At 43.9% G+C, this 19,812-nt stretch overlaps 1 protein-coding gene across 12 annotated transcripts in view; it reads left to right on the plus strand.

Moving 5' to 3' along the window:
- LOC131663141 (uncharacterized) overlaps positions 1–19,812 on the plus strand; it is a 121,347-nt gene that overhangs the window by 3,526 nt on the left and 98,009 nt on the right. For 9 of the 12 annotated variants that reach the window (XR_009301828.1, XR_009301829.1, XM_058933293.1 and 6 more), the window contains exon 1: positions 8,589–10,029. The exons of 1 other annotated variant lie outside the window; for it this stretch is intronic. Coding sequence is in view for 9 of the 11 variants with exons in the window: in XM_058933293.1 (XP_058789276.1) it covers positions 9,797–10,029 (233 nt within the window). In the remaining 2 variants the exon portion in view is untranslated. Of the gene's footprint in view, positions 1–8,588; positions 10,030–12,862; positions 13,368–19,812 lie in introns of those variants that run through there. 2 more of the 12 variants (XM_058933287.1, XM_058933291.1) reach the window with 2 other exon arrangements.

Below are 19,812 nucleotides of genomic sequence, written 5' to 3' on the forward strand. Positions count from 1 at the left end.
GTGGCGACTCCGGCCTGATTTTGAAAAGTGACAAGCGTCACGATATACCGTGGCGGCTCGTGCGCTCGCGGCAGAGGGCGTCGTTCGTAAACGTGCACCTACAGAGTTTCACGCCAGTCAAGGCTGTAACGAAGGAAAAGGAAGAACCACCTTCAAACGAATGGAAATATATGAGTCATAGGAGAAAATGACGGAGACTCACTGGCCTGTGAAGCGCACTGTTGTTTTGTCGCGCCGCGTCTCTCCTCCTTTCTCGTGGGGACACGACTATATAAGAAGCTTTTAACAGTATGCATGGCTAACCCCGAGAAAGGTATATCGTGCGGCCGTCGCCTGTTTTATATAGCAGCGTGGGCGGATTTCTCGCATTCCATTGGGGCCATGAATAATTCGGCGAAAGCATTATAACGAGCCAACCAAAAAATTATATGCTTCCATATCGTCAGCTTCGCCTCTTTGTTGCTTGCCTGTCATGCGCATTTTTTACGAGTCGCACGATTCCGATTCAACTTCTACCTATGTCGACGTCTCCCCTTTCCTTTCTTACAACGCAGATTTTCACCTATCGATGCTTTATTGTCGTGGCCGATTGTTTCACGCTGATCGTTCGGCGAAGCGTCATTTGCGTGTGTTTTCTATTTCAAATTATTTTGAAAGATTGACGTCTGCTGAACTCGATTGAGCTTCTCATCACAGCGAGCAAACGGAAATTACGTTTTTTTTTTTTCAATGGCGATTCTGTACGTTTCGCGAGGGTATGCGTAATTATCGAGATAATTGCGACTCGACGCGCTCGATGTTTGTCGAATCACGACCACGATTGTTTCGAACAAAAATCGGCTCCCGGAAGTTTGGCGAGTAATCGATTTTTTGTCCCGCGTACTTATATAGGAAAAATACATTTTGACGTAGCAGGAGAGCTCTGATATAAAAAAGGAACAATGTTAAAATCTGAAACAAGCATTAGTTTTGCGTTATTAGACATTTTAATTGGAAAAGGTTGATTGAGATGACGGTTAGCTGGGAATTTTCGATGACACAATCGGATGAAAAAGAAATAACGAAAGCTCCGATCAATGAAATAATCTGGTGTACGTCGACAGGCTTGGCATATAAAGAGGATCAGGAAAGAGAGAGAGAGAGAGAGAGAGAGAGGAGAGAGAGAGAGAGCGAGAGAGAGAGAGAGAGCAGAGAGAGAGAGAGAGAGAGAGACAGAGAGAGAGAGAGAGAGAGAGAGAGAAGAGAGAGAGAGAGAGAGAGAGAGAGAGAAGAGAGAGAGAGAGATGAAGAGAGAGAGAGAGAGAGAGAGAGAGAGAGAGAGAGAGAGAGAATGAGAGAGAGACAGAGAGAGAGAGAGAGAGAGAGAGAGAGAGAGAGAGAGAGAGAAAGAGACGCGGTAGAACGGAACGCGAAAACTAGAAGCGAGCAAAACTTCATTGGGTCACACAGATCGTTCATGCTCGATAGAGTTCTCTCTCTCTCTCTCTCTCTCAGTCGAATTCCATAGCCGTTCACCGCTGTAAAAGTCACACACAAGCGGAGTCTCGACTATGAGCGAACGTGTGTGTATGTGTGTGCACAGGCAATCGATTATTACCGATGGCCCTGGGTAATCGGCACACGTAGCTGACGGTGATCAGTCGACGTTTGCTGCTGCAGCTTCCTCGAGTTCGAGCGCCACTGCCAGTGGCTCTCAATGGCTTGTGCCGGAGCAAACGGTAGCAGAGGTGAGTGGCCGCTCTCTCCTTGGAATGTTTCTACGCTGCGTTCGCTCTCGGTACGCGCGGCTCTCCTTCCATGTGTGCATGCGTTATATGCGTGAGATATCTTCGCTCTGTTCATCTCCTCTTCTTCTTTTCTCTATCAGCTAATCCTCTTTTGACCAGTCGTCGACGTTCTTTTTACACCTCGAGCGAGCCAATTGTTTCCAATAGATTTTCTGACGAGTGTGCATCGTTCTCCTTCGGCGACACTCTATATCGGAAAGCGAATACTATACAGATCTGAAGGATGCGACCGATCATTTTTTGTTCCCAAGTGACGACCAAGTCAATTAATTATTAGTTAGTAGTCGAATAATATTGCGATTACGTATCGTTCTTTTCCTCCACACATCCGCGAGCTAGGACATTTTTGTCGTACTTTTTTCTTTCGTTTTGCAATGTTGTGTACTTTTCGATCGTTATGTACAGTCCAATACGATACAACTCTACAAAATGCCCAATAGGTATCGTAAGAGATAGAGCGAAAAATCGTGCCTTCTTAGGATGCTCCGATAGTAATACACTATCCTCTGACCTCTCTTGTACGAAATAAAGCCATGACTGAGCATCACAGTGGTGGTTACATAACCACGGGGAAAGCGTTAGCGTCCTAAGTTTCCAATCCTTGCGCTGGCTTCTAAAACACGAAAAACAAATTAAAGCCTATACAGAGCTACACCTACTTCGTTTCATAAAGCAGGCGGATCCCCGCTGAGAAAAGGCAAAAAATAATCGGCAACCACCTGCCTGAGCGTGAGTTATACAAGCTCCCATTATCCGCAATTACAAAACTTGCGATTCCCTCTGTCGTCGCGCTGCGCGCAACCGATTATTGCCTCTCGACGTTGGTGGTCCATGCTGATCCTTGTGCACACGTGCCATTAGCTTTAGCCCCCCCCCCCCTCATCGCCATTTTCCTTTGCCAGCAGCAATTCGATACGTGATGTCTTTTGTATCCGCGAGTTGATATTCCCTCGGAGACCTTGTTCGACAATCAAATCGAGAGGACATATTATTCCCATGGGTGTGTGCGTAAACGTCCTGATGGAATTTTCGCGGCATTGTTGCCTATACGCACACAACGACGAGACGTTAAACGAGGGGAACTTCGCACGGCAATTATTCGGGATAGTTTATTAGAATTGATCTTGGTTGTCGATGCAGCGCAATTGCCGTCCGCCAGTTTTTCTCGGTTCTCGAAGGCGCAGACAGGAAATCAGCGTGGTAGAAGGAGGGAAGGATGCCTCTCTGTCAAAGCCGTGTCGAGGTTCCGTAGTCGTGATGTAAAGCGAGAAAGCCAAGCGCGCTGGTTGCACGAGATCGTCGCGTCCGACATCCGCGGCGCGAATCACAGCGCCGACTAACATCCACTGCAGGAGTGCAATCCGTCATAATTCGCGCCTTGTGCGCACAGCTTCGACGGAAAAAGGTGATGAAGATAAAAGCACGCACGCGCAGAAAAAGACTTTCGCTCTCCTCCCTCTCTCTCTCTCTCTCTCTCTGTTTTTTTTTCTCACGACGTAATGACGGCAATACATCGACTAGCACCGGGCAGCTACAGTCGTCTTTTTATTCTTCCCTGGCAGAGTGAAGCTTTTCCCTTCTCGAATTGTATAAGCAAGCGAGCAGTTCTCTCTGTTTCGCGAGAAACACGCATTGTGTAAACAGCCTAACTTTTTCCAACGCCCGCTGCCAAGGTCTTATCGCGTGTGTTAACTTTTGCTTGCACTCTTGCGTCGACGCTGGCTCTTTTTGCGAGGGGATTGGGGGGGGGGGGGAGATAAGTGCGTGATTTTTACGCTCTCGGGGCATTTTTAATTAGAAAAGCGTGTACGTGCAATGCGACTCACCTTCCCGTGCCAGAAACAAAAAATCGTAAGTATATTTTTTTTAGAGAAAGCAGCTTGAATTGCCTCGGTAAATCAGGCTTTATCGTCCGTGATAAATTTTAGACAGTATAACGTTTTATGGTAATTTTATTTTTCAAATAAAACGCCGTGCCCAAGATACTGGAATTAAACCTCTTCATGTCGCGTATATAAGTATCTCGGTCAACAAGGTGTAATGCCAGAATTCACTAGGGCGCTGACATAATACAGCTCCGCTATGTAACTAATTTCCTTGTGCTTGCTAGTCGAGCCGCATTGTACGAATAAGCTATCGAAACTGTTGAGTCGAAAATGGGGCATTGGAAAGAGGACGCTAAAAGCCAAGATACTTGTATTTATGAAACGAAGTAGCTTCCGCGAAAAGATCCTTGCCTCTCGAATACAGGGAGTTCCCTTGCCGACGAATCCGGATGCGCGACGACGGAAGTGAAGGATCGTTAGAAGGAAGGCTTCACGCTCGGTTGCAAAGCCAATAAAAGAAGGCAAAAAACAGTTGCGAGGAGCTCCGCAGCGCGAAGTAGACCCGAAGGACGAGTCGCAACCTCGAGAGGCTCATCCGTCGTCCATGCGCTTGTGCACCAGTCTATTTCGAGCGCCCGGGTGGTCCCGTGATTGCATACTCGCGCTGTACTCTCCTGCTCTTCATCGTCTTTTTTTTCTCTTTCTGCTCGCGAGCTTTTGTACTTTTGCTTTCGTTTTCATGACGCTAAACGACAGATGTGTGCTGCGTCACTGCCACCACAGGCATTTGTCTGCCGATTGGTCTTGCGATTGTTTTCTCGCTCTAAAAATTTAATATTTATTTGCGTGCGAAGGACAGTGAACGGATCGTCAATTGAAAATCAAATGTCGATCAATTTCGTTATGGAAGCGATTATCTGTTAATTGGATTTTCTCAATGGACAACTTGCTCTTGTCAATCGTAGTTTGAAAAAATTGAATTACTAGTGTGTCGAGTACTTCGCTAATAGTTAGCAAATGATGTATACTTGTTATCTCCTTTTACACTTTGATCCGAGCCAACGAATGGAAAAAAAAAGAAGTTAGACAATTTCTGGGCGCGTTCTTTTTGCCTTTCTCCAAATTTGCGTATCGGATTTATGACCATACACACTTTTTCTATTTTACACGCTACAAGATACAATTTTCATTGTTCGCTTCTCGACGCGTGAGTAGTACAAAAGAAAGTGCACTTGCCGCATGCAAAAACCGCAAAGCGGAAAGTTCTTCAAAAAAAATCCGAAAAAACCGGTTTCTCATCCCGACATTAAATGAATATTTTTTGTTGGTTTGTTCATGCAAACGCAAACGCCCGTGCGATTTGACTATTTCGTGACGTTCGTTGTCCAATGTCACTATTTTATGTCATTTATGCACTATGTTATTTATGAAATTAACTGTGACTTCTTTGCAAATGCTCATTCACGCGTGAATCGTCGCTCCATCCATAGAAAATATTTCTCGAGCGATCTCCTTACTTCCATCACTTAAATATGAGAAATCGTCAGGAAGTGCTTTGAGGCAGCATCATTTTTGTTGTACGACCCGCGACATCCGTTGGAAGTTTATTTTGCAGTTTCGAGTCCAACGAAGATCCGCAAACATTTCCGCAAGCAGTCGCAAAATCAAGCGTCGATTGCACTCGCAACCGGAATAAATTACATTTCGAAGATATCCCCCCTCCACCTGTCTCGAGTGTAAATACGCGTGACAGCTCTGCGTTCGCATCGGTGGCGCGGAGCGTAAGCCGCTTTTTTCGCGCGCACTATTTGTTCACTTATTTATTTATTAATTTTTTTCATTTGCGAGAGCAGGTTGTGCAGCGCCAGGACGTATTATGAATGTGGAATGCCACGCGGCGCGCGAATCCTTTCGAGACCTTCGGGCGGTCTTTTGCAAGTACCCCGAAACCATCCATCAACGTGACTAGATCTCTCGCGTCGTGTACGTATATACCATTTCGCACTGTTTGCGAGTCACGTTTTTCTTTTGCGTCGACAAAGTTGTTTGCGAGCGAAATGAAAAATAAAAAGGAAAAAAAAATTGCAATGCAAACAGCGTGCTCGTGGAAATTGTCGGGTTTACGACATCTCTCCCGCGGGTGGTATTTCAATATCCAACGTGGACAGCGCAAATATTATTTCATTGGTTTTCAAGGTATATATATATATATATCTCCCCGGTTTTTCATGGAACTTGCGTAGATATTGCGACACGCTCATTGAGTGATAATTAGAGCAATTAAAAAATAACAACAACAACAAGTATTGCCACGCAAAAGTGTGCTTAAAGCGCAATTCATTTGTCAAGATAGCCGGATGGCATCAGTTGTGATAAGCTCGTTAGAAGCGCGAGCCTCAGTCGTCACCGGGCGTACGAAGAAGCAACGCAGCAACGGCAAGTTTTCCGAAGGCGCGCTGTGTATACGTATGCGCGGTCGCGCGAACAGCAGAGAGAAACGAGAGGAGAGAGACGCCGGGCGCCGCCGGCACGACATCCGCCGTCGCGTTTCCGGCGACGCGGAGATGAAAGAGGAAAAAGAAAAAGAGAACACGAAGGCTCAAAGTCGCTCATAATCGCTCGAAGAAGCGAAGTGAACCGGCGCGTCGGGGCGGGAAAAAAAAAAACAAACTCGGCGCGCGCACTCTCGCGCATTATAAATATAAATTGAGGCGAATTAATGCAGCGCGGCTAATTTTAGCGCTTTGCGCGCGCTAACTAACGAGCTCCTGCCGTGCGAGCTACATTGTACGCACGAGAATGTGGCTGCGATTACAGATTATCCTTAGCGGGGGCGGTTCGGAGCTGAACTAAGTGGAAAATTTGCTAAAAGGGCATCTTGATTATTGAACGAGTGACTCGAAAGTGTTGCGAGCGAGGCTATTGGCTTGTTTCACATAAGAATCTTATCGGCCTCGAATGATCGCACACAAGCTTTGGCACTGTTTGAGCATCAATGGTGTACCTACCGAGAAGTGTCTTGGATGTCCTCGTCGAAATGTACATCGCGTTACGTAGCCAATACGAAGTGTTGCGACGAAAGTTGAAGAGCTGAAAATAGTTACGGAAGTAAGGTACTTTACGAAGAACATCGGCCATATATTTGATGAAGGAACGCTTTGTGACGGGCTTTATCCTATTAAGATAGGGAATATCTGAGTAACGCACACAAGATAAGGGAGAGACGAGCGATGGTACGCCCACCCTTTGAACGGAAATAAAGCGGGCATTTTTTACGACTTTCTCCACGGCGTTTGTCCAAATATAGAGACTTCATAAGCGAAGCCGGCCGTTTGAGAAACATCGTTTGGCGCGAGTGCGCACGAGCGAATAAAAAGGCGTCAGCATGGGAAGGCCGCTCACCGTGCTTGCCGCGCGACAGGTACAAATCAGGTCTTACTCTCCCTGTCATTACCTAATGAAACTAATGAAAATTCGATCGATATCCGCGAGAACTCGTTCAATTACGCTACAACGGGAAAAACAGCCTCGGTCGAGATCGTGATGCCGGCTATTGCTTGATCCATGGGAAAATGACCGGAGCAGATGCCTTCTTCCTTCATTGCCATTTCTACGCATTCGCTTCCGTAGCTGGGAATCTCGTACGAGTCCACGTAGTCTCCCTGTCTCCTGTCTATACAGCGAGTCGACTCGTACAAATAAATAAACAAAAGAGCCTCGCCGTCGCTGCTCACTACCTACCGGTGATAAAGGCCTGCCGCCGTCGACGCTGATAAGCCGCGACGAGCGTCATCGACGCCTGTAAATAAAAGGGGAAGCATATGCTGGCTGTCGACTATACGCGTTTATCGTGTGCTCGTTTGTTCGTGTAGTCTGCTGCGTGAAACTCGATTCTATGGGCAATTATTGTTTAATTATCGCTTGCCGTACTTTTATGTTAAATTTTAGTACTCGATGAATTTTATCGTGCAGAATCGAAGAGCTTCAAAAGTGAATTTATTCACGTTTACATACGCATAGTTGCACTATACTTGCTCGCTAATAAAGTAGCTGGCTGATTAAAATTATTAACCGTATACATTCTTGTAAGGATATTTAGCAAAAGTTACATGAATCTCACTGTTTCACGAAAGTTGTGGTAATACTAAGGTTTTTGAAGCAGTACAAAGTAGTGTAATAGAGTATAGATATCATAATAAATTTCTAGGGATTAGGAAAATATGAAAAAATCGGAATGCCTTGTTGACTTTGTTTGTAAATCAACGCTTCATTGGAACACAAATATTCAAAGACTAATATTAATTTGTTTGCAACGAATTCGAAACGACATATTTAATAACGCGATTTCTAAGAAGCAAAAAAGTTTAATACTGCGCCTTGAATATTCACTTTGCCACGAGGATGAGGTCACATTACGATAAATGTCTACTCGTGCAAAATATACGATCCCGTCTCGACTTGAAAACTTGCGATGCTCGCTACTTGTGCCTCGAAAGAAAATAAACTTTCTGATCAATGGCTGCAGTGCAATTAATAAATTGCCACGCCACATACCAAATTGAACTCTCTCCGGCGTGACATTTTCACGTATCAAACAGACGATGGCGACGAAACGATATCGAAGTGTTATCGGTCGCATTGCGATTGCGAACCTTCGCGAAACACCGGTTTCGCAAAACGAACACGGAGACGTAGCGCCGCGACGACAATTCCTAAAAGAGGTATCGACGACCTCTGAGAGAGAATTTGTGTGACGTCGTCGTTAGGAATGACCATCAAGAAGAAAAGGAAAAAGTCGTCCGCTATGGAAGAATCGATGAAGACCGGATTCTGAGTCAGAGAAACGAGACTCGAGCGCTACGGAGCGTTACGGCGCGCTACGGAGCGCTACGGAGCGCTCGGGCGGCAGGCAGCTCTCTGCCTCTAACGCGCCGTGGGGCTTTTTACTCGTCTGCCGCGCCAGTCGTCGAGAGCATGTGTTGCGCTGCGCAGCGCACGCATCAGTAGCCTCTCAGCAGTACTCGCACGCGCAGCGGGCGTTCGCGCAAAAATTGGCCGGTAGCTCGGCTGGCGAAAGCGACGATATTCGCCGATCGGTTGGCAAGGCGGGAACAACCTACGTGTACCGCTCCGAGCGATCTGCCTGTCGCTGGACAGTTTGTGCGCTTGTGCTCGTGGCCAATTACTTGCAATTAGAGTGAATCGTTACCGACACCTTCTCCTTTTCCCGGAACAAGCAGAAGGAACGAGGCGCGAGCGCTGATGCAATTCACTGACTCGTCACTTGCTTAGCGCTTTGTACAGCGTAGCAAAAGCTGTCGATCGCCTAGCAAAATAAAGAGCCGCGAACGCTCGCTGCTATTTAAAAAAATATGACAACCAAGCGGATTCCTGATGGGGCAATTTTTCTTCGTTGCCGGACGTCATCGCGTCGAGCAACAGCTCGACGGTGTAGAGTGGCGGGAGGGAGAATGTAATCGCTGGCAACACTCTGCGATCTGGCAGCGAGTGTGTGCCGCTACTGTTCGCGCGTAGGAAGAAAGGGAGGAGGTCGCATGTACAGTTCAGCGGAAACGATGAAAGAGTATACACACGTGCGGAAAAAAGAGAGTGAAAAGTGAGAGGCTCGCGCCTCGCCTCGAATATCCCCCGCGCAGCTGCACCCGACGTTGCTTTTTTTACATGGTGCTATAAGCATTCAAGGCCACGTATACGCGTATATACCATCGTCCAAAACTACGGCGCACGCCGTCAGTGCCAAGGGGACGACGAAGAGACGCTCGGCTTGTGTAATGTTTTACGAGCACGGGATCGCGATGCGAGTTTCGACGTGTGTGCGTGTGTGTCCGCGTGTGAAGTGATTCGATTTTAGTGCCTCGCTCGTGATGCGACTTCCAAGGACGGCCTTATCGACGACGACTACTTCCACGGCTCGAGGCGCAATTTCAGTTTCGACGACGCAGCAGCAGCGCGCGCGCGCCATTTCAAAGCAGCTCCGAAAATAAACGGCGACGAGCAGCGAAGGTGGCGATCCGTCGAGAGACGCTAATCCTGCGACGACAACGGGGAATAGAAACACAGCAGATATCTCCGACCAATTCGTCGGGCTGTCCGCGCGCGAGCGGCAATGTGGGGGCCGTAGGTCGCCCGCGGTCGCGCCAAGTAGTCGTGGGAAAGAGGACCATGCCGTTGGCCAAGTGCTGTGGAGTCGCCGATGCCTGCGCAGGTAATAAGCCCGAAGCGGCTTATCAGCCGTTGCACCAGCAACTAACGCTACCGCCGCCGACCAGGACCATGGCTTACTACGGCTCCAGCAGTCTTCGAATGTCAAGGGAGGGTCATCCTCGTACGCCGCGCGACCACGTGCGAAAATTGAGTGCCAGATACGATGTCGTCAGACCGGCTGGCAGGGAAAGGTGCTTGCGACTTGCTTATTTTATTTTATTTTTGTTTCTTTCTTTCTCCACGATGGATGGCTTCTTCTTTTTTTTTTTTTTTTTTGAGCAGAGAAACCTTGTTGTTGGAACAGTATACAGACTACCTTTCGAGATTGCTTACGCGATTTTTTCATAAAATATTTTACGGTTGTTGATCTTTGGAATAGCTATTTTTAACAATAAAGATTTTTTTGTTATGGAAGCAATTTTTCGTTTTTATTTTGATTTCATTTTACCCGTCGCTACTTAAAAAAGTTTTCTTTCTAGTTTACGTATAACAATTTGCACAATGAATACGCGTATAAGTTTTTCTTAATACACTCGTCACCGTTTTCATTGAGCAATCACTCAAGGCTTCAGCATTCCTTTAATTATTGAAACTTTTGCTATTTACTTTTTTAAGGCATTCTACGGCTGTAAATCTCTCAAAGTCAGTCAACTATATCAGTGCGCCATATTTCTTTGCGATCTATGATATTTTACGTTTATTGAATGTTGACATACATTTCAAAATAGATTCGAGTTTCTGCGTACAGATGCATCATCTTTTAGTTGCGATTTGACCTTATTCGCTTTACATGTATATTTTATAGCGTTTAAAGTAAGAAGCAATCGATTTCCGATGTAAAGGTTACGGAAATATAACTCGAGTGTAGGATTTACTGTAGTGTAGTAGTTTATGCAAAGAGACTACATGAAATGTACCAAATGATTGCACATGAATATTCAGGAAATTTTCATGGAAACATTGTTTTTCTTTTTTTCAGGTGAGTCGTCGGACCGACGAATTGAATCGTCATTATTTTGTCGGCGTAAAAAGTAGCAGATAGATGGTAAGAATTTCGATGAGCTTACGGTTAAACGTCCGCGAGATACGTTAACAGGCTGGCAAAAGGATAGAATAAGTAGAAATGACTAAAACCACAGGTACACGTGTACTCGCGAGCGCTTGCGCGCGCGGCCACAGCAAAGAAACACCAAATGCGAATGCAGTTTTCGTGCAAGTGCACTTGCAACCCACAACTCGTTAATCGGACTAAGCGCCCTTCCACCCTGTTTCTCCTTGTAATTACCATTTCTGATGCCTGGGAAGCTTTAATCGCACTCGGGCGGCGGGCAAATTACGGTTGCTGTCACTATATTCGAGGAAGGCGAGCTGAACCGGGCCAACAGAAAGAATAAAAGGAAACGTTCGAGAACAGCCAGCAGTCTGTTTGACCAGCTGCCACTCGCGGTCTTTGTTTTTCTCTTTTTTCATTCGATGGGCTATTTATTCAGAACTCTGCGTCCGCTCAATTACGTCTTCAAAGTTGAGGCGTAAACTATTACGGTCAATGGAGCTTTTTCACTCTCCGCACTTGAGATGTATAGTCCCAAAGGGTAACTCGGTACATTGGCGAAACTGTTTTTCAGCTGGTCGCTTTCATTGCAAACTCAGCTTTTAAATCAGCTTCCAAGTGGCTATTCCGGCCTTTTAATTAATTGGAAATTTGACGCGTACACGCGGAAGCCTTCACGAGTACGCACTTTGTCGTGCGTTTTTACTTTTTAGCGGTTTCAGTTGACAGATCAAAGGAAGCTTCAATACATTAATTCACCGTTGAGCGTTATACGCCGAGACAGTGTTGAGCAACTTGCCTAATAAATAACTAACGTGACGTTCGTTCTGATTCAATCAAAACTTTAGCACGCATATTTTTCGAATAATGCAATCATCCGCACGAGAAACTCCGCGTGACTTTCTCTTCGGCGATTCCTCCATTAATGAGCCTCGTGCGCGCACTGCTCATCTTGAATTAACAAGCAATCGGTATAATCGCACGCTAATTATTATTCAAATCGCAAATGCATAATCCATTTCCATTACTCACTGCGACTCCGTCGTAAGCTTAACCTTTGTCGCGCAGGTTAAATCCTCGCCAGCATAGTTTGACCCGCATATAAAACGTCACTGCGGAATCGGAAACCAACGGCAATATAACTAATAGCCGTGTGAAGCACAAGGAAAAGTTGGAAAATGATTAGCTAGTATTTAACGAGCGGAGCTTGATCGATAGAATCTTCGACGTGATTTCCAACAGCCACATCCTGCTGTTAAAAAGACAAGAGCGAAGAGAAAGGTGAAAAATGTCGCTAGTTCGGTGAACTTGCAAAAGAGAGAGAGAGAGAGAGAGAGAGAGAGAGAGAGAGAGTGGAGAATCTGGCCGCTCTTAAAATTCCGTGTTCCTTAGCGTTAAAAGCGAAATTGAACTTTCCGCACATTAGCAAGCTCGTAAGCGTTGGCTCCGTACTTTCTCCCAATTGATTCGTTAGAATCCACAATTGGAATTGAACCTTATCATCGCACGGCCAGAGTCGTCAGTCCAATTACCGCGTTCGCTCTGATAATCGTCCATCATTAATTCACATTGACTGGCAGTAACAAAAGCCACTCTCGTCGAACAGCCCGACGGGAATGCGCAAGGATAGCAGTTTGGTTCGCGTACACCCGAGGAAGGGAGACTGCACGGATGACCGCAATTTTTTTCGGCGCCACCGACGTCACTTTGACAATCGTTTACCTCTCCCGGGGGAGCGCAAATAATTGCACGACAACCGTGCGCCCAAATCGAGGCTATACGCGTGCGGAGCTCTGTTTACCGTGTTTCACCGTCCGGATTCCATCGTGTGGGACGCTTTAAAAATCAACTTTCGTTATTTGACCCGACGCAACGGCGCACTTGACTTCCACCAGCTGTCTAGCAAGGCTCGATAAAAGCCCGGAAATCGCCTGGAACCTTCCCAATTTAGGCTCTAACTAGGTTTCCCTACTGAGCCAACATCATTATTTCCGGATGAACCTCTGAACGGCTAACCGAATTGGTCCAATTAAAATTAACGAATATTTGCATGTTAAGCGCCCTCGCCGGGGCCGAGCAGCCAAATAAAATGCGATCAGCTTGCGAACACGCGGAGTTTGAGATCGAGGATGAATTTCCGCCGGCGAAAAGAGAAAGAGTGCGCACATGCGCAAAAGCTGCACTCCGCTCGAGCTGCTTCTTCGCTGCGAGTCGTCGGCCGACGCGACCTTCAGTTGCGGCGAGACTGCCGCATCGCGAATTTCGAGGAGCGATTATACGAACCGTGCTGCATACGTCCTGTTCCAAAGTTCAAGCCCAAGATTTGCTGACCACGAACCGTGAACATTTAGTTTAACATTAGAAATCGTCGGCAAACGCGTGAGAGTTGCCGTGGAACGCTAGCATACGATGACGATGCCACTGAAGAGCTTCAATTCCACGTCAATTGGATTTTAATCTTTTATGCATGAATTCGTGGTAAACTATGTAACTATACAATCATGATAATTACAACTAGTTTGAATTTATTACAAATTCTGAAAGTACGGGAATAAATTTAGTTTATGCATGATCTCACTTCGTGAAATTCTTTTCCTTATTACAATACTGTGAAAGGCATTTTCATTTCGGCCGTGAAACGAGTATACGATTTTTTTTTTAATAATTAATAGTATGTTCAAAATTGTAAAAGATCATTTTCAACAGGCCTACGATTAAATTCGTGATTGCACATTTGATTCATCTGCGACAGCATATTATTGGCTGATCCAACGAAAAAAAGAAAGATAAAGAATGAACCTTTTCGGCTTGTAAGTTGTCATTACGGCAAAGTAACGAGCGTCTGCTCTACTTGAATCGCGCGACTCGAGATACCCAATGACCCTCAGAGCCCATGAATAATTACAATATAATAATGGCCTCCTTCCCGTCGCGGTCGCCGGCAACAAGGAAGTATCCCGCTACACGAGAGGCGCACATGGTGCAATCCCGTGCGCGCGAACGGTGAAAGTGAAAAAATAATTGCTGCGGCAGTAGCGTGCGACTTTGCATCTCCCACGCGCGCGCAACCGACGTATCCGGGCCTTCGCTCGTACATCCACCGATCGCTCGCTAAACAATTAATCCGCGCGCGCGCTATCGGGTTACACCTGCGCGTGTGAGATTTTCTTTTTCTTTTTTTCGTCGTTTTGTTCTTTTCGCGCGAATTTTGATGATGATCGCACCTTTCTGTGGCAATTCAGACGCGAGACGTCGTGAAGTTGCAAATTAAGTAGTTTTAGTGTGATGGCGATCCAGACAGTACTACAAGTAATTAACTGTAGTGTGCGACTGGATCGTATGTTTCAATTTTTGGGAAAATTTCAGTGGTCGAGAAATCGACGTGTTTTAGAAATTTCGTAAAATAATTTTGAATTGAATAGTGACTACGTCTCACAAAACAAGGAAAGTAAACCAATAAACCGTGTTCTAAAATGTAACTGCGTGAAAAGTCTTCTCATTTTCATTTTCTGATTTCTATTGTTTCCGTCTCAACTTGTAAGTCTAATTGAGAAAGTTTTTGACAACCGTCACGTCAAGAAAAGTCTGAAGCTGACTTCGTGTCATAAATATCAGAACGAGCGTTCTATAACAGTACAAAGTTGGGTGAACTATAAGATAAGTCACTTGCAAGACCACATCATTAATTCTAATGGCTCGTCTGATGGCTAGAAAACATTGATAACGATTAAAACTTTCAATACTTTTAAGATAATTACTTTTCTTGGTCTCGCCTCGCGCTGATCACTAATATGTTGATAAAGACGCGCCAAGTTATGGAAAAGAGCATAAATAATTCATGTCCTTTTCCATTCGAGTACTCACATTAATTATATCCGAAAGCCTCAAACTTTGTCCAATTATCGCTTCGACAACCCCCCTCCCCGTCGGAGTTTGAGAGATTACATTATTATCCAACTGTGTCGATTCAAAAGCGATTGAACTTGCGTTATCGGGTTTCTAACAATCGTCAACGCTTTCCAAAGACAACTTGAAAAACAGTTAGAGTGCAGAAAGCAAAGGAAAAATATTATGATTGCGGAAAAATTATTGCTTTCTCTTAGATCAATCATTTATTTGATTATCGAAAGGAACCGATGACTTCTAATAAATTACCGTCTTATTGCCACACAAAGGTATATTATAGCAATAATAAGACGTATGAAAAGGTATTACGAAAAGCCGAAAGCAGACGACGTATCAATAAAATTAAAAAAATCAAATGCTGGCATGAATGTTCAAGAGAGTAACTGTATATTACTTTCATCAAAAAAAGGCTGAAATTTACGTAAGAGAATTCAATCTTCTCTTATGAAGGTGAAAAAGCTGAAAGGCAATCGATCCTTTCCAATCTGATTAGTATATCCTTTCAGACGAGCGACGCCATGGATTTAAGGCATTATTGAATTACATTGAACCTATCGCGATGTTCAGATTCTAGCGTTGTATTTGCATTTTTTTTGTCAAGCAAAAAAATTCAGTGTGTTTAATTAATATTCTTAGGCAAAAATTTGAATCTCATCTGAAGTTCTGAAGAACGAACAAGATTGTAACTCCAACAACGTACAGTTCTGTATATAGCTCGATTCTTGATACAATTGCGTTCAAAAGTGTCCAGCTAAAGAGAATTTTATGTTTTAATAATGTATGAAGAATGCAAAGTGAAGATAAAAATATACCTTCGTAAAGTACTTTTATTATACTATCAAACCATATGATTCAAACACTTATTTTTATTGACAAAATTTGATATCTAAATTAACATATTTTGCTTATTCATAAGTATCCAGCCAAACACTGAGTAAATACAATTCGCTTCTCATTCTTAACGTTATCGGTCGCAAAGGTATGTAAGCACTGGGACTGTGTTTCTGTTATACTCTGTAATTAGTATCAATCAGTAAACATACCAAAACGCACGTCTTTAGACGTCCAAAAAGTCGTGATTAAATTATACAACGAAGGAAAAGTTTCACGTAAAATAGCTAAAGATTTTGGCAATAGAAAAATGGACTGTGAACGATATCATAAATAAATTCAAGAATACTCACACTCTACAAAATACAAAATATCCTTGGAGACAAAGAAAAACCATTAATTGTGCTGATAAAGTGATTAAAAGAAAGGATATTGCAGATGTGAAAAAGAATGTTGCCATCATTGCACGAGAATACACAAAAAAAATTTAACAGACATAAGTCAAAGTACTGTTTCATGCAAACTGAGAGTAGTGAGATTTCTTGGGCTTGGTGGTGTGGAAAAGCCATTCATTATTCAGAAAAATAAGAAAACCAAATTAGAATTTACAAAAGCACATCCAAGCCGAACTGTTGAGAACTGAAAAAAGGTGCTGTTTTCAGACGAAATTGAAATTAATTTGTTTGGAAATGATGGTACAAGGCATATACGGTGACCAGAAGATAGTAGATATGATGTCCGATATCAAATACTGACACACGGTGAAACACGGTAGACGTAGTATTATGCTAGAGGGGTGCATTTTCTTGGAAAGACATAGGTCTAATATTTAAAATAGAAGAACTCTATGAACAACGCCATGTACAGGAATTTTATATCGCAGCAAATGCCACTTTATACTCGTCATAACATGCCAAGAGGATGAATATTCCAGCAGGATAATGATCCAAAGCATCGATCACAGCTCCTTCAGCAAGTCTTTATCAAGAACAAAATTCGAGTTTTCAAGTGGCCAAGTTGTCCGGAATTGAATCCCATAAAACATTCATAGCATAAGATGAAATTACAATTAGGGACTCAAAAGTATGCTAATAATGACATGTCTGTGAAATATTAATGAGTATATTACATTTAACACTATTGTCAGTTTTTTTTCCTGTTATTATATTTTTTCTACGTATAAGTACCAAATTCGTAGTTGGCCAGATAGCTATAAAAAAGGAAAAATTATTATTTTCGAATTACAATTTTGTTAATAGTTAAAATAAATATTTGGATCACATCGTTTGATAGTACAATAAAAGTACTTTACGAAAGTATATTTGTGTTTCCACTTTGCATTCTTTATACGTACATTATTAAAACATAAAATTATCTTTGGCCAGATACTTTCGCACGTAGTTATACGAGGAATTTGAGGCTCTACTTTGCAATCAAGATGTAAAATGGATCATTCGGGAATCGCGACGCGCGAAACAAGGTTCAAGGTCCGCATAGGATCCGCTGGTGGATAAAAATGTCCCAATTACGCGATTACATCTGCTTAATTTGGTTCATGAGCGGCTAAATTCACACGATTGTTACTCATGAGGTATTCATGTGGCGTTTGAATAACAGATTGCCGATTTTTGGTTTTCTTCATTAAAGATTTTATTATGCAGATGGAATTATTGCCGTTTATGATATTGTGATTCGTTCAAAAGTTTTCATTTGTATTTTGTTTTATAAAATTTGATAAAGTTCTGATATTGCTTTTCTACTTTAGAATGAAAATTTTTCAAGAGGAAAATGACATTGACAAATATTTCCTATTAAATTTTCACGTTAAAAAGTACGAAGAATCTGCACATTGAGCTTCTATATTGAGAATTGAAGTCGACGAACGATCGATTTGAGGCAGGATCAGAAAATAATTCTCTAAAGAGACTCAACAGTGTGTTAAGTTTTATGCTTCTTTCCCTACTTTACTTTGTATAACGTTCACGTTAACGACCTAGTTATTATTCCATTGTTGTTTCGCGAAAAAGTTGAGTCAGCTTTCTTTTCGAGTATTTTAAATTGAAGCAAATAAGTGTTTCCAGCTCTGAAATATATCAAATAGTTAGATCAGCTTTCAAAGCAGAATAGTAAAGTTGTCTACCGATTATTAATTTACCTATAAAACGATGCACGCTAACGAATTGCAATCATCCACATATATATTTTCACACGAAGCGATAAATATTCGAGATAATATGCAAATTTATAATCGTTTTATGCGTACATACAATGAATGTAAACGTTAAATAAAATGCACGCATTTCGGAAGCCTACTATGCGCGACAATAAAACTAGGTTAAATAATAAATTAAGCTAAGAAAGCAAAGAAACAGGCAGGCGAAATTGAATGCGTGAAAAGCAGCAGAAATATTTCGAGGTTAATAAGGAGTAGGTACTAGGATGGAATGAAAGAGAACTCGCTGAGACTTTCCTATGTCCGAGATAAAGCGAAAAAAAGCCAGTTCCTGCATGTCCCTTGTGCCTTGCTTTTGTGCCCGATGGAAGGCGCGCGCGCGTGAAATGGCCGTGAGCCAGTTGAAAATTTGCACGGCGGTTCGTTTCCGTAAACGCTTTCCTCCGGTGAAAAGGAACGAAAGCGAGAGCGGCGAGGGACGAAGGAACAAAATACGAGTAGTCGTCGCAGTGCGCACAGCTACGGATGTGTATATTAGCTGGATTATTTTTGAAGCGTACGCGCGCGTCCCGTGTCTTTCAGCTGCTTCAACGGCGACAGGGATAGTTGGTCCTGCGCGTCTCACGCATGCTCTCGCCTATTTATACACACTTTCACTTTATTTTATTTTCGAATCGGAGGACATGTCATCCGTACGTGTCGATTGTTTGCTCATTTAATAGTCGCAAGTCGCTTCGGCCAAGTATTTGACGTCCGCCAAGTGAAAAGACTGGGGACAGAATTGATTGTGCAAGAGTCATCCGAACGGGACTGCAGAAACCAATAATCGGATTTCTAATTTCGCGATGCACCAGCGGCTGAGTGAAAAACTTTCTACCGACTAGCGACCAATTGAATAAAAGTTTCCTTAATCACGGCCTACCGCCAAGCTCCGCGAGCATCTTATTTTTTCCGCTTGCTTTGCTCCTATTCTCGCAACTTCTATTCGCTTTCGCAAACGATGAGATTGACGCGAAAGGTTAGCAAGTCGCTCGAACGAGAACAAAAAAAAAAGTTAGTTGAATAATAATGTCGCAACGATGCACTCCGACGGCTGACCTTGCGTCACCTTAACCCACGAAGCAAAGTTGCACTCGGACTCGGGGAGGTGTGTACGCGGAATAGCGGGGCCCCGGTGGAATAGCGCTGTGCCAGTGGCCTTCTTACGCGCGTTTAACCGGGCGACTTTCCTCTTGATCTTTGCATCTGCATTAAGAAAAGAAGAAAAAGCCCCTCGGGAGGTGCGCGCGCGCGCGAACAAGGTGTACTTGCCCTCGAAAGCGAGCGCGCGCGGCCTTTTTTCCCCGCGAGCGTTTGTTCGCGCTTTGGGCTGCGAGCCGCAGCCGCGGAAAACGACGATTGACTCGCTTGGAAATTCATGAGCTCGGCCACTCATCTTTCATTAGACGGCGCGCGCGCACCCCCCCGAGAGAGCCTGGCGCACGGAGAACTGCGCTCTCGCGCGCCCGGTTTTACATTATTTATAGACGCCGTGCCAGCGGCGTCTTCGCGGCGCGGCGAGTTTTGTTTCGTTCGCGCGAGATAGTGTACAAGTAGAGAGAAGTGTGCGGTCTTTTGGCAATTTATTTACTTTCTATTTCGCGCGGGCGCGAATGCGCGACGAAGAGCGGGGCAGCAGCAGTTCTAATTGTTTTTGCGCGGAGAAGAAATGGTTTTACTTCGCGAATGGTTAATGGTGCATTTTATCGATCGCCAATTCTGTTCGTCGATGTAGCTTCTAATAACACTGAGCTCTCGAAATCAATGCCTCGGCGTTTCCTCATTTCTCCGAAAATGCAATAAATTGACCATAGGAAATCCGTCCAAGTATTTTTTTTCTCTGTTTGAAATACTCATAAAATCATCAAGCGAAATAGCGAAATGTAATTTGGAACAGTTGTTTTCGAATGTGGCATTGCTTTCTACGAAATGTACATTTATTCTGTCAAATTACGCTTTCTCATGTGGGAACTT

This window comes from Phymastichus coffea, unplaced genomic scaffold (assembly GCF_024137745.1).
Source record: "Phymastichus coffea isolate CEN01 unplaced genomic scaffold, Cenicafe_Pcof_1.1 PCOF00031, whole genome shotgun sequence".
Lineage (NCBI taxonomy): Eukaryota > Metazoa > Arthropoda > Insecta > Hymenoptera > Eulophidae > Phymastichus > Phymastichus coffea.